This window comes from Pyrus communis, chromosome 4 (assembly GCF_963583255.1).
Source record: "Pyrus communis chromosome 4, drPyrComm1.1, whole genome shotgun sequence".
Taxonomy (NCBI): Eukaryota; Viridiplantae; Streptophyta; class Magnoliopsida; order Rosales; family Rosaceae; genus Pyrus; species Pyrus communis.
Genome location: NC_084806.1, coordinates 26174651 through 26189267, shown reverse-complemented (window position 1 = coordinate 26189267; position 14617 = coordinate 26174651). Strand labels below are relative to the sequence as shown.

The 14617-nt window shown below is 36.8% G+C and overlaps 1 protein-coding gene and 1 long non-coding RNA gene across 8 annotated transcripts; one reads left to right on the top strand and one right to left on the bottom strand.

The window, feature by feature from the left end:
• Nucleotides 1–2227: 2227 nt before the first annotated feature.
• Nucleotides 2228–3355, top strand: LOC137730643 (transcription factor MYB41-like). The gene is made up of 2 exons (XM_068469617.1): nucleotides 2228–2493; nucleotides 2617–3355. Exons 1-2 carry the CDS (start codon nucleotides 2228–2230, stop codon nucleotides 3353–3355), a joined length of 1005 nt encoding a protein of 334 aa, XP_068325718.1.
• A 2495-nt stretch (nucleotides 3356–5850) lies between these two features.
• Nucleotides 5851–14197, bottom strand: LOC137730544 (uncharacterized). 7 transcript variants are annotated; one of them, XR_011068179.1, is made up of 10 exons: nucleotides 13766–14197; nucleotides 12650–12732; nucleotides 10232–10288; nucleotides 10041–10139; nucleotides 9533–9613; nucleotides 9323–9393; nucleotides 8859–8926; nucleotides 8435–8590; nucleotides 7078–7198; nucleotides 5851–6280 (listed from the first exon to the last, which is right to left on the bottom strand). It is a non-coding gene; the product is annotated as an uncharacterized lncRNA (long non-coding RNA). The 7 variants fall into 7 exon arrangements; XR_011068177.1 differs by lacking the exon at nucleotides 10041–10139 and having other exon boundaries at nucleotides 5851–6017; nucleotides 6174–6280; XR_011068181.1 differs by lacking the exon at nucleotides 10041–10139 and having other exon boundaries at nucleotides 5851–6017; nucleotides 6174–6226.
• Between the last annotated feature and the right edge of the window lie 420 nt (nucleotides 14198–14617).

The following is a 14617-nucleotide window of genomic DNA, read 5'->3' as shown; positions in this document are numbered from 1 at the left end:
CTCGACAAAATTGGTGATGTGTTGCTTTGGGTTACCCTTTTCGTCAAACTGCATGAACTTAAGTGGCTGGTACCCTGTCAGCATTCGCAATCCATCAATCCTACTGGTGTATGACTTGGAATACAACCTAGTGTCCCGCGAAGTACCCTCGTTCTGTGCCTTGATGGTATTAGAGATCATGTCCTAGAGTTGCTAGATGGAAAGAGAGCATTTCAGACTTCGGCTTTTGTCTTTCTCCTACTTTCTCTACCTGATGCTCCTCTTTCTCGCTAGACTCCTTGTCCCACTGATTCTTCTCCGGGTTGGGGTAAGCTTCCTCTTTATGTTGCATCTCTAACCTATTCATGAGAATGGCGATATACATGTCCTTCTCTTTGACAGTCTTTGTCAACTTTGCAATCACTTCATTCATTTAAGCTAGCTATTCCTCAATGAGCGTGGCACCAGTAATCATCACTTGCATGATTACATGATAAAAGTCCCCTGCAGTCATTGAAGGGGTCACCGCAGTCCCCTCGTGGCAATGGTCAGTTGGCAATCCGTGGGAGGATCCAGTGCTTGAGTTTGCATCTGAGGCTTGCAACAATGAGCACTCCCTTGAACTTTTTGACACAAAAGAACCACGTTCATCACTCCGGGTTGTCTTCTCCCATGCAATGGCTTGCTTTGATGTCTCCAGTGAGGCCAAGCTGATGACAAGCTCCCACCTCTGACGCTCCCCTTGTTCCTTTAGTGGCACCAAATTGGAGGTGGCTTGTTGAATAGTGACCGTCCTTGCCTTACTTCTGGTTGTGACGCCAATAGACTATCCACTTGCGGCCGAGATGCTCATGCTCTTCGCCTTGATTGTAGGAACAACTTGACCCTTCTTTGATGCCATTGATTTTGTTGGTGTTTGTTCATCCAATGGAGAAAGAGATGAGAGGCAGAGATAGTCCCACCGGGGGTGTCAAATTTGTAAACACGAAATTCTTGTGACAAATGAAACAAGAACACGTGTACAAAAATAAATTTGTATTAATGAATTTGTAGGGTTACAATCTCTGTTTACAAGTTTCCTCTTATTCAATCTCCAAAAGATGTGTGGATGTGTAGGTTGTTGATCCAAGGGTCACGATGACTTGGTCTCGGATGAACGGTTGCTGCGAGGTTTTGGTCTCATGGCGATTTGAAGGATCGGCATGAGTAGTATTGCTTGATGATTCTTCGAAAGTTTGGTGAATAACACAAAGAAATTTCTAAATTCTTGTAAGTGTTTTGGGGATTTGGGTGCTTGAGCTTTGACAGCTTCTGGGTGCTTGAATGATTTTTGTATCTCTTTTCTTTGCCTTGAGGCCTTGTATTTATAGACTTTCCAAGTCTTGCCCATGGATGAATTTGGACTTGATTTGTGGCTTGGTTCGTGATTTATTTCCATTAAATAATCAACTTGCCCAATTGGCATTTCTATTTGCTTTAATTAAAATCAAATATTAATTTCCGGTCTTGATGAGGCATATGCCATGTAAGCCCCCCTTGTATGCCATGTAAGCCCTCGCATGCCAAAATTTAATGTGTTTGATGATCATTTATTTTCACCGAAATTTGCATGTCTACAACATCATCAACGGAGCAACAGCAAAAAATTGAACACTACCATTCCCTGAGTAAAAACAAAATGTCAAATTTCTGGTGTCTTTGCAATCAATTCAAATACCAGTTTACTATGTGGACAACAACAGTCAATGACAGCACATCTTCTCAAGTAGCACACAATCTGTATATTTTCCATCTGCTTTTCTTGATGTCACGTTGTCGCGTGCCTATTAGTTTTTTGTCACAAAACATAGACACAATCCGAACCTTGAATCCTAGGTACGCCACCTTATTCTTCTGGCATTCTATATCCAATGAAAATCTGACTGGTGGCTTTACGAAAATTTGTCGACCATACTGTCTCATTGATGACACATGCACTACCTAATCCTGATAATTATCGTGCCATCTTATTTTCTAAATGGTTTTTAACTTTCAAGGTTGCTTCCTCGTCAATCGTCATTGCTCGTTTCAGGTAGCTAAGAAATATATCCTAATGAGGAAAAGAATGAAATGACATCACTCTTTGAACTACATCTTCCTTGCACCTAAAAAACCAGCATGTCTCAAAAATATATACATGTCCAAAGCTAATCCTAGAATCAATCAATATCCTTACCTTTTTCCCTGTTTGTGTATTAATATTAGCACAATGGTTAGATCCCCTTGTTGTGATGAAGAGAACAGTTTGAAGAAAGGTCCCTGGACAATGGACGAAGATGCGAAATTGACGGATTATATTAGAAGAAATGGTCATGGAAGCTGGAGAGCTCTCCCCAAGCTTGCTGGCCTCAACAGGTGTGGCAAGAGTTGCAGATTAAGGTGGACAAATTACCTGAGGCCTGATATTAAGAGAGGAAAGTTCTCCGAAGAGGAAGAACGAGTTATCATCAATCTTCATTCAGTTCTTGGAAACAAGTATGCTAATTAATTTTCTCCATCCATCACAATTCACATATAAATTAAGTTTCCTCTACACAAATTTGTAAAACTAATTTGTGAAACTAATTAATTAAAGGTGTACGTTGCTTGTTCTTTCAGGTGGTCAAAGATTGCAACTCATCTACCAGGGAGAACGGATAACGAAATCAAGAATTACTGGAACACCCACCTGAGAAAGAAGCTCCTGCACATGGGGATTGATCCAAACACCCACAAGCCAAGGACTGACCTAAATCACCTCCTCGACCTTTCATGGTTGCTCAGAGCAGCAAGTGTTGGCAACTCGAACATGATGACTAGTCCTTGGGACAATGCCATGAGCCTGCAAGCAGCAGCGGATGCTGCCCAACTTGCCAAAATGCAGTTACTTCAATGTTTATACATGATGCCAGTCGTGAGCACAAGTAATAGTAGTGTTCCTCCTAAAAATTATAATGCAGACGTGATGAACACTACTACTAATAGTCATTTTGGTTCTCACAGTCTTCATCTGTTTGGAGAAGGAAATATGAGTGGTGCAAGTACCATACTAAGTGGTCAGAAATGGAACCAGCAGGCTGATAAAGTCGACAGCTTCCACGCGATTTCTAACTTGTTTGAAGGATTTCAAGGTGGGTTTGGTGCACAAGGAGGTATTAATAGCAATAGTACTGATCAGGAGAACATGAGCAGTAGTTGCTATGGTGATATATATGTCCAGACCTCGAACCAACCACCTCCTGCATTTTCATCAGCAGCACTATCTCCGGGGACTTCTTCCACGGCCATCTTTGACGCTTGGGAGAAACTCATGGATGATGAAACAAGTGAATCCTACTGGAAAGATATTCTAGAGTAAGTTCTTGCAGATACCCTCTCAAATCTTTCGCTTCATTTTTTTCAGTTACATTAAATTGTTGAATATTTCCTCTTTATTATTGAGATCAAATAAAATTCTTAATAATTAATTTAGAAACTGTACATTCACCTGATGCATTTGCCTCCTTATAAACTAAAGTTTACATTTTTCTTTCTGTTTTGCAGATCAATCTCATAAGTCTCGTCATCATCATCTCTCTGGTTCGTACTTATAAATTTGAAAAAACTGTTCAACCTTATGTAGAAAAATTAATTTCTGCATTCATTATTCGTTAATAAGGTTTATTTTCCTGGATTGGTTATTGGTAGTGAGGCTTCTGAATTCTCTACTCAGATACATATATTTTTAAGTATTCAGCACCTATGTGAAAAAGATACCTTCACATTCTTGTAAACATTTACCTAAAGAATTGTTCAATTTCCTTGTCGCTTGAATATATAGTTGTTGGTCACTACTGTAATGTCATTATTTCCTACACATATACAGTCTCAATAGGACTCTTTGTTGCTTTCTAACCCAGAGAGAGAGAATTCAAGTTATGTTGTATGTGCACTAGTATCCTAGTAGATAACGTGCTAAGTTCTACTCATAGATTCCGTGTTCAAAACTCTTCATCCTCTAAATAATTGTAATAATTCCGAACTCTCCTCTTCTAATAATAGTAAAACTTTTGGGAAAAAAAAGAAGTTAAGACTTTGACCATGCATATTTTTGCATGTGAAACTCAAACATGCAGATCATCGACATATATATATGTTGCTGTCGAAGGGTCTCCGAGTGTAACATGAGCTGATGAATAAAGGGAAGGATCCCATCGATGTTGTGTATATAGGATCAGGATCTTCTTTGTGAGGATCTCAATTATCACTTCATCGTGTCCATTTATCATATATCGTATGGTCAGTTTTTATCAGATATTGTTTGTGTTCAATTATAAATAAAAAAATTTCAAATGATTTATAACCGCATGATAATAGATGAATGGACACGATGAAATGATCTTCAAAATCTTCACAAAAAGAATCCGAGTAGGATCCTATTCCGCATATATATACACACACACAAATACAATAAATATATAATGTAGTCACTAAAAGTCAGAATAGTAGTTATACCGCTACTCATTATTTGGTAAGATTACTTCCGTTTAATACAAGTTATTTGACCGCTGCAAAATCCATTTATCCAACTAAACCACCCAATAATTATTGAGTCGACTTCTATTCACTCAGGATATATATTAGGGAGTTTTAACGAAACACATCTAGTACTGTTCACTTTTAACGAAAATGACATTTTTACTTTAAAAAGTCACTCCTGGTACTATTCACTTACAACACCTTTTTGTCTTTTTTTATTAAAACTCAAAGTTTTCAAACCATTTTCATTAGTTTTCCTTATACATTAATCAAACGGCTTCGGATCCCTTTCTCCTAATCTACCAAATCAAGGGATTCTTACTGTTGAAATTTGATTCAACGATTGAAATTATAAATTTTTTAAATGGGCTTCTGTTTGTAACCGTCTGATCAAATTTCAATGATATGAACTGATTTGGTGGATTAGGAAGAAGGGATCCGGAGAGGATCCCTTTCAAACAGACATAGCAGCATCTTTATATTTTGGGGGTCTCAAAACTCTCCACACATAAGAGTTCGATACTTAAAAATTATGAGTTGCGCATTGTGTGGTCAATCTAAATCTTTCAAACAGACGTAGCAGCATCTTTATATTTTGGGGTCTCAAAACTCTCCACACATAAGAGTTCGATACTTAAAAATTATGAGTTGCGCATTGTGTGGTCAATCTAAAATTTTGAACCCTTGACACCAAATAGCGTTGTACTTGTATCAAAAGAAAAATTAAAAAAGAAGAATGTGTTATGATTTGGGTACATACTAAAAATTAGGCCCGCTCGTTACCGCGGAAGGCAGCTGTTTCAGGCGTAATCAGATGAATAAAACACATTTAAGTTGAATAAATTCAACATAACTATGAACAAACAAAGGGATACATGAGTGAATGAGGTCGATAAGATAAGCAGTTTTGCTTTTATATACATTCAAGTGAGTTGGCATATAGACACATTATACAATGAGTGGGAAGAAACTGAACGTCTTTGATTAGAAAGAGATGGTTTCCAAAAAAGTTCTGTTTCCTTAAGAAATAGAAGAAACATTAAGTTCACACATATAATATGTGTCATGCAGTGTAGGCAGCCATTTCAACAGGTAACTAAAAATAGAAAGTGTTGAGGACTTGTTCAAGTAGCTGATTTTGTAACCACAACTTTTCAAAGGCAAAAATAAGCAGAAGGTTTGTTTCCATACGAAACAGAAGCAAGCTGCAGTTTACATATATTTTGCCCCTGCAGTTAAGATGGCAAAATATATGCCCAGCAACCTACTTACCTCACTTGTGCAACATATGCCTTACACTGAAAAGACATCAAAAATCAAATACAAATTTGTAAATCATGGACGGATTTTGTTTTATATTTTTATAATCAAATCACGTGGCATTATAGCATGTAAAATTACAAACTTGAAACAACCAGAGAGAGCAGAAATTAAGATGTAGAGATATCCTCAAACTTGCAACATATTGTATGGAAGCTAATCGTAGAGGTTTGTGAAGCAAACTGCGGCATGAGTTGCAGTCAATTGAACAAAAACATATTAGTTTAACTAAAAAATGCATGATGAAATGGATTCATAGTTTTCATGCATGACACAACTCTATATTATTCCATAAGTCAACTTAATATCATTCCACAAAGTGAAATTAGAATGCTTACTTGTCGCAGAGAGGGCAATGCCACAATGAAGGCATATGGCGAAACTTAGTAACCTGTAGCATTCATTGCACTTTATAGCCAATACGATTTTGCCTATCTGATGGCATCTGCCAACACAAAAAAGACCACAAAAGGGATGCCAAGTCTACTTTGATTCTCATGACATGCGATAAATAGAACAGATAGATGATGTTTTCCATATCAATAGCACACCAAGAAATGTGAAGGACACAACACAGTAGCTTACTAATTCAAAAGATTAAATGAACTATAAATGGACCAGTGGTTAATCCAACAAATTTAATACAACTTAATCACATTCTAATTTTAAGCTAAGCACTATATTGCCAAGAAAAGTGCCCGTATTGCTATGCATGTAAGAAAAATGAGTTAGCACTATCCACTACTCATTTTGCTAAATGAAATGCCTAGAATCTATTCATTTCAAGTAACTAAAAATCCAAAACAGGGAGATGGAGATATCGGACGTTGAAAAGTGATTAAATTGCCATCTTAACAATCGATTTAACCTATATACACCTACAGGTGTCAAATTCGATCTTAGATAAAAATAAAGCTGCTGATGAGATAACTGATTCCTGGTGTGAGTCATCACTTCTACTTTTTATGGCAATGATTACTTCAAGTTCTCATGGATACTCAATGGATCAATAATATCGACAATATATCCATCATTTCAAAAGGGTCATTACTAAACATCTACTAATCCGTAGTTACTTGTAGTTTGATAACTGGAAGCCTGAGGCTTAACAAATTTGTAGATATTTAGCAATGACCCTCCTGAAGCTCTTTATCAATATCTATGCATGTGAAGTTAAGAATGACATGAAGAAACTAGAGTCAAGACAAAATTAATTTTAATTTAAGAATTTGAACAATGAACCTTGAATTAGTACACTTGGTGATATGGATTCCATGTTCCATCAAGACCACTATGAACAAATGCGAGATTTTGGCATGGATTCTTCGTTCCCATTCTCACTTTTGGCTTGGCATCTATTGCTCTGTTTAACATGTAACATTATATGTATTAATATAACATGTATATAAACAGATAGGCAACATATTGCATTGTGTGTATATAATGTAATCTTTTTCTTATACCAAAAAATAGTTGGTAAAGGACACATTCAACCTGCAGATATAAGTTCTATTCAAGTTTATACCAAATTCATATAACATTTACAAGTAAATTCATACAGAATTCGTTTAAAAATAAACAAAAATTTTAGCAAGTTGGGCTAAAATACTGCAATTGCTCAAAGTCGAAAAAGCGGGGAAAAAAGGTAGTCAGCCTAGCGTAATATACAAATTTTGAAGCTTTGAATTGCCTTTTCGCAAATCAGTATTCTGTTATATATACAACCATTGAACTTATTATTTGAATCCAAAGCGGAAAAGTCAGGAAGACATTCACAAAACCAAATCAAATGCACCAAATATCACATCAAAGAATAAATTATATAAATTGACAGATTGAAAGAAACTCAGTAGAGATTAGAAAGAGAAAGAGAGAATGGAGGAAGTGGGAAAGGGAAGAGAGAAGTAGTTGTAAAGGTTAACGAAGGAAGCCATTGCAAAGAAATCAGGCTTGAATAATTAACATTTATTGTTACAGATGATTAACTCTAAGGTTTCTCAATATCTGTGATCAAATGCATGTAAATAGTTAAATGAGTAATTTAGCTTGTTGATTTTTCTTCAGCCACCAGTGCAAAATTCATACGAATTCTCTCATATGCTTTGTAAATCTATCAAGATTGGTAATAACATGCTACTCAGCAGAACATTCATTATTCACCCATTAGTATTTAGCATCTATACTGAGTCACTAACATGTATTGCTCAGTTAGGACTCTGTTATACTCATCATCCATGATCAATGTAATCATATATTTCATAGCTACACTCCCCATTGACATACACTGACATAGCATCTACTTTTTTGCTGACTTTATTTGCTCAGTTAAGCAATAACCAACATGCACAATATGACAATCATAGCAGCTACACCAATCATCCATAAATGGGCAGAAATACAAATACTATTATATTGGGGTTTGGAACAAATAAACCAATCATCCAATTCAAATGTCGTTTGGAACAAATACACCAACCATTCAATTGGAATGGGGTTTGGTACGAATACATTTTTCCATTAATTGGATATTCAATTAACTGGATTAAAAAAAGATTACCAAACAAAAGCCAATTTTCTAAAGAAAATTAGTGTTTTATACCTGCCAATTCCAAAGGCCTGTATGAGCCCAAAATTGAGGGATAGTGACATCTCCAATTTCGAATTGGGGATCTGCATTTCCTGCAATTCCATTGTGTATAACACCTTTCACCTTGAATAGGGTTTGTAGTAATTGAGTTGAGATGCCTGCATTAAGCTTTTCACAGGTTTCTACATCAATTTTTTTCCAGCAGGTTTCTACAGAAAATACTTCAATAATATTGAATGATATGGGAAATAAACGGTTCAGATTTACACTAAAAGATTTAATAATTGTGAAAGTCGAATCTAACGGATAATACACTTGTAGTATTGAAGCCGGACACTGTTTCTACATCATTTATTAAATACATTATCTATGATATGCACTGACCAAAGAAATTAATCAAAGTAAAACAGATGGTCATCTGCATAATTAAACATACCATGCTCAATTCAGTCATAACAATTATAACCTTTTTGTCTTCCAATCGTCTGATTCGAAACCTTCTTCCTGTCAAATTGAGTATGCAGAATTCAGTCCAAAGTTATTTTTCTTTCAATTACAATATTCTATGTATTTATAAATTTCAGAGCAGAACGTCCAAAAGCAAGAAAAGCAACAACAACAAAACTCATATATACCATGAGCTATAAAGATAAACATTTTGGCAAATGATACTGATTTCCGCATACTCATTATTCTCCATGTACACTCGTGTTTATTTTGGTCATTTTAATTCAATAAAAAAATAAAAAAAAAATTAAAGGCCAAAAATTCAACAAAGGTGCATAAAAAGAAAATAGTGTGAGAAATCAGTTTCTTTTAGGAAATATACGTACATAGCACTCAAAGAACACCCATGTAATTATATAAACTTAATGAATATATATATAATTTTATGCTTACCAGCAAAATCCAAATATGGTAGCTTCTGATCAGCCACAAAGCTTGTAGACTAAAGTTCTAACCAGAGAAATCTTTGAAAAAGGCAGATCAGATTCATGAGGAAATAAAAACTTTATGTTCAAATGCGAAAAGCAAAGCAAGAAACGCAAAAACTTGAGAACTAATCGAAACCCAATAGAGAAAAACGAGAATCCAGAGAAACCCACTAACCTGTTGGAAGAGTGACAGCCATGCAAACCTTCCCCATTTTGACAGGAAGAATAGCAGAGTGTGACATAGCCATTCTGAAAACTGTAGTAGCAGGTTTCCAAATCATTGAAGATAATAAATGAATAGCTAGAGACATTGAGAATAGTTTTCTTCATTACTTAAACAGTAGAATGTGTACAGGGCATAAGTGAGGTTTGCTAATGTAAATATCCTCATTATAAATATCGCTAAAGCGTGCATATAAACTGTGAGGTTTGCCAATATTTCCAGCCATTTCCAAGTGTGTGCTGGTGTGTTTTTTTCCCTTCAAATATTCAGTTTTTTTCATTTGAGTATAGATGTTAATATTTCTACGATTCAAGTGCCATTTTATTTCTTCACTTGGAAAAAAGAACTAAGCCTTTTAAAGTGGCCGTGGTGGAAAGCAGTTGGACACCATTGTATAATTTCTTGACTCATTCCACATTTTGTACCTAAAATTTCCACTTGATTATGTTTTAGCCTCTACCTATTCTCTTCCTTAATTTGGCTATGCCTAACCAAAGTCTTTTCCTGTTTAAGGACGCGCGCCCTATGTTATTTCCCTCTCCACTGCATTCTCATCTTCCTAAAATTTATAACATCAAACCATCAGAATCTCAACCCATAATCAGTTTTACCCGCCCACACTAAAACAGAATCCCCAAGCCAACAACTTACATTTGATTCGGGAAGTAAAGTGACTTGTGCAAAGACTTCATCAGTGTCTGGTTCAGCCTATAATTCAGCAGAAAGAAACATATTATTCCCTCACAAAGCCCAATAACTTGAGTACAAAAGAAGCAGCTAAACAATTAAATACGGAATTCTTAGTTTTCTTTATAAGAGCAGCCACCACACTACCTTCAATGATACATTAATAACCCGACAAAGAATCTTCGATGCAAGATTATACACTGGCATCTGCTGATCAGTCAACTGATTAGTCGATGCCTCCACCCATTTTTGAAACCAGAAAATCCAATTGACAATTAGAGATAAAACCCAGAAACACAAAACATAATATGCCTCAGCTACAAAAACCCAAATAAATAAATAAAACACTCAAATTTCTATGTAAAAGCGAACACATTTTGGCCCCAAAACAAAGGTGTCATAGATGGAGGAAGAGAGAAGCGACAGAAAGGGAGAGATACTAACTCAACCCCACCATCTCTCTACAGCCAACACACTCATTCCCTCTCCTATCTCCCCCAAATCACACCCCCACTCTTTGCAACCAACCCCCTCTCCTCTCTCCCCCATATCATACCCCCACCCTGACACCAGACCACCTCCCTAGAAATCGGCCCTGAAAACTGTAATGATCCAAAAATTCTTAATTGGAAGCTAAATCCAATGATAGGCCAAAATGAAATCATGGTTAATCACTACACTAGTACCGTAATAAATTTCTTTCCTTTAAAGAAATCCAGCATAATATTAAATTTGGGTTATTTTATGGCTGCATCTAACCGTCTCGTTAGACTGCCTACGTACCCTACAAAGGGATCAAGTCTTTCGTAGTTCACCCTAATCTTCTAGAACAACATACAAAAATTTTCATTACGATCCAACGGTCGGATCCTCGATTCATATATTGACCAAGTAACGTATCATTGTAAGCTTAGGTTCAAACGATCAACCTACGTCATACAAATATCATAACTAAATTTAGGACATCTAATTTATCCTAAAAATAGCATCGACGATCCCCTGCCCACTCACCGCCGTGGGTGACGGTCGGCCGCCCCGACTTGCCGAAAAATTTCAACTATTTCTAAAAATTCTCAAAATTTACAGAAATGACGATCTCAAAGAGTAGAGCAAACTTTACCTGTGGCCAAGTCCAATTTGGCCGGAAAAAGCTCCAATTTGCCTCGAAACTCACCAGAACCCTAGAAATTGGGTGGCCTCGATCCGCCACCTCCGGTGCTCTGCCGCCCCAACCCAGGCCTAGGACATGTTCCAAGGTTCACGAGAAGTCGACCCATGGTGGTGGTCGACGGTGGTGGCGTCAGAAACGGGCGGATCGCCGCCGTGGGTGCCTTCGGACTCGCCGGAGAAGGCGACGAAAGTTTGTCGTGAAACCTCGACCACAGCCGTCCAACTTAGGTGGGAATGGAAGCTGGGACGACAAGGACTTGATTGGTAGTGATGGCGTCACCCAACTCGCCGGGAAAACGCCGGAATCAGCATCGGAGGTTTGGTTATTCAGGTCGGGTCACGCGGGTTGAGGTAACTCGGTTTCCTCCCCTCCTTTTCTGGTTCTCTCCTTTCCCTCCCTCCCATGGTTTCTAATTGGGCAGTGCCCATTCCTCTCTCTCCCAGCCCTCCACGTGGCTTCACCAGAATTATCTGGAGAAATCCATATTATGGTCAAATAACCATTTCACCCCTGACTTTGCTCGTTTATAACTTATAAGTTATAACTCCGTTTCACGAACGATTTGCGCATACGCGTTCGTGAGATTGAGCTCTATCCAAATATGCCAAGAAATATGATAAAATATATGAGAATAAAATACGTCCTCTTATAAATTCAATTTAGCCAACTAAAGCATTTTCATCTTTTCCCCTTTTCGATAAGCTTTTCCACATAAACATATATTTAAATTTTTCAGGGTACTACAAAAACCCATAACTCCCTTAACCGTTCCCTTTCTCAAAGCAATTAAATTGACTTTATATATAAATTATACCTTTTTTATATTTAAATAATAATGTACATTGTTGAATTACAGTTATAGTCCATGAATACAATTAGAGGCCTTTGAATTTCTTTGCAAGAGAAGATTTATACGGAAAAGCAACCCTAAACTGCAAATATACAGACGGAGGGAATTTGAGGTTTGTAGTTCACCTACACAACAATTTCTTACTATATAGATACAACTGAGTAGTTAGAGAGCTTTAGACAATACTACTCAAGTCCACAGGTAATTATAAACTATAATCATATAATATCTCACAATAAAAATCAATGTGACTAAAAACAAATGATATATATCAAGTTTGATGATTTCTCTTATTTTCCCTCTCTTTCTCAGCAACCAAACAGCAATCGAAAATTACCAAAAACTGAAAAGATTGAAGTACCTAGGCAAGTTGGAATGCCTGGGTTGCCATCACCACTTGGTGTAAAAAAAATCAGGGTGGGCATCTTCAAGGGCACCTAAACCCTTCATCCACAAACGTATGTATAAAAATCAACAAAATAATCTTGTGATTGCATTAATCCGTAGAAGAAAAAAAAACGCTAAAATTCATAGTTGGGGTGCAAAGAACCTAATTTTCAGCAATCAAGAGTCACAGATCCGAGGCATTCAAGCACACAACAGAGAAAAGAGTATATTTTGAGGCACAAACCGAGTCTCCACTCCTATTAATCAAACCCTCAACCTTACATGTTTTGAGGGGGAGGAGCACGACTTGGTTACAGAGACCAATTTCTATCAATCTCTTTCAGTTATATAGAGATTTAATATTTCAAGCATCAATGCATTGAACATTTGGTACTTGACATGAGCATTTGATAACTGAGAAGCATAACTTTTTGTCTTGTCCAACATTTAAGCTATAAATGTTTTGTTACTTGTCGTATCTCGTTTTATACAGTGGTGAATTTGCATCCTTAACTACCGATTAGTTTTGTATCTCCCATGTTCAGATCAAATTCTATTTAATAGTGATGCAGCTGTGACAACAGGGACTAAAAGTTCGGTCTAAAGCTACAACAGGGACTAATTCTATGATCAACATGGGGAATATTCGTCCTCTTACAGGGTCTGCTGGAGAGATCAGAAACAATTGCAGGGATGTTAATGCATGAAATATGTCTAGCCAGCAGTGGACTTGCATTCTGCAAGAGTATTGTCCTAGCTCCTGATTGCTTTAATGCCTTAGGGGAATCTTTTATGCAGACTGTATGTGGAATGAATTCCTTTTATTTTCTTTAGAGATATATATAAAGTTTGAACATATCCAATTCAAATCAGCATATATCCAAATTCCAATTCAATAAACCACATATCCAAATCAATTCAAACTAAATACCTAATATTCAATCACATATCCAATTCAAACCACATGGCTAATATACAATAACATGTCCAATCTTTAAGCACATTTTCAAAACAGATTTAGAACACTATAAAATCTACTTAGTAGCAGAACATAAACATAAAAATCCAACACAGAGACAAAGCAGCATACCAATTCCCTATCTTGTATGCTCTTTTCAGCTGGATCTTCTTAACTCGTTTCAAAACTTCTCCCATGCGCTCTGTTGCATCCTGCAAATTTGTTAACTCAACTTATTAATTAACACTCTAATTATTTCTTAGCCAAAACTAAGCCGAAAATTTTCAATCCCATAAAAAAGTTGCATCTTTTTCACAGTATTTTTCCAGACTTTAAACACAGAGAACCGGTCCTAATCCTAAGCCTAATCCGTACATCTGATGCACCAATACATGCACCCGTATTTTCTCCATTAACGGTTTATACCACTTTAGAACCATATAATTTTTTCAGTTTCATTGTGTTCTTAATATGTATGCAATTGTGATTTTTGTTGTAATTGGGGACCTGGGAGAAGATTTAAAGTGCAGCGGTCTATCACAAATGCCTTGGAAAAAACCTTCATACATTCATACATTTGAACTGTAACAGTTATGCCTATAGTAATTTTAAGGCAAGCACTGAAGCTACCAAGGCATCAATTTGGAAGTCTAAACATATGCCTGACTTCAAGCACAGAATCACAGCAGGTTAATCTATAAATTAGAAACTTAACAATACATAGCAGCAGTGCTTGCCTTAAAATCACAAATCCCCCAAAACTGGACCTAACATACTAAACAATTAGAAAATCTAAGGCACCATTCAAGAAAACAATTTAAAAACGGAACTTATCTTTGGATTTGAGGCATGCAGCGCAAGATTCGGCACACCCCACCCTCAGTAGGGTTTGTTGATGACCCCTACCCCGTCTCCCTGAAATCCTGACGACCCGTATGGTCTTCTCTGACCATACCGACCCTCCCATCTGCAGCAACAGTGCCG

Bases quoted from the DNA above. Each gene is read 5' to 3' on its own strand.
- LOC137730643 (XM_068469617.1), top strand. From the start codon at position 2,228: ATGGTTAGATCCCCTTGTTGTGATGAAGAGAACAGTTTGAAGAAAGGT. The intron at 2,494-2,616 runs GTATGCTAATTA...TTGTTCTTTCAG, and splicing joins CATTCAGTTCTTGGAAACAA to GTGGTCAAAGATTGCAACTC.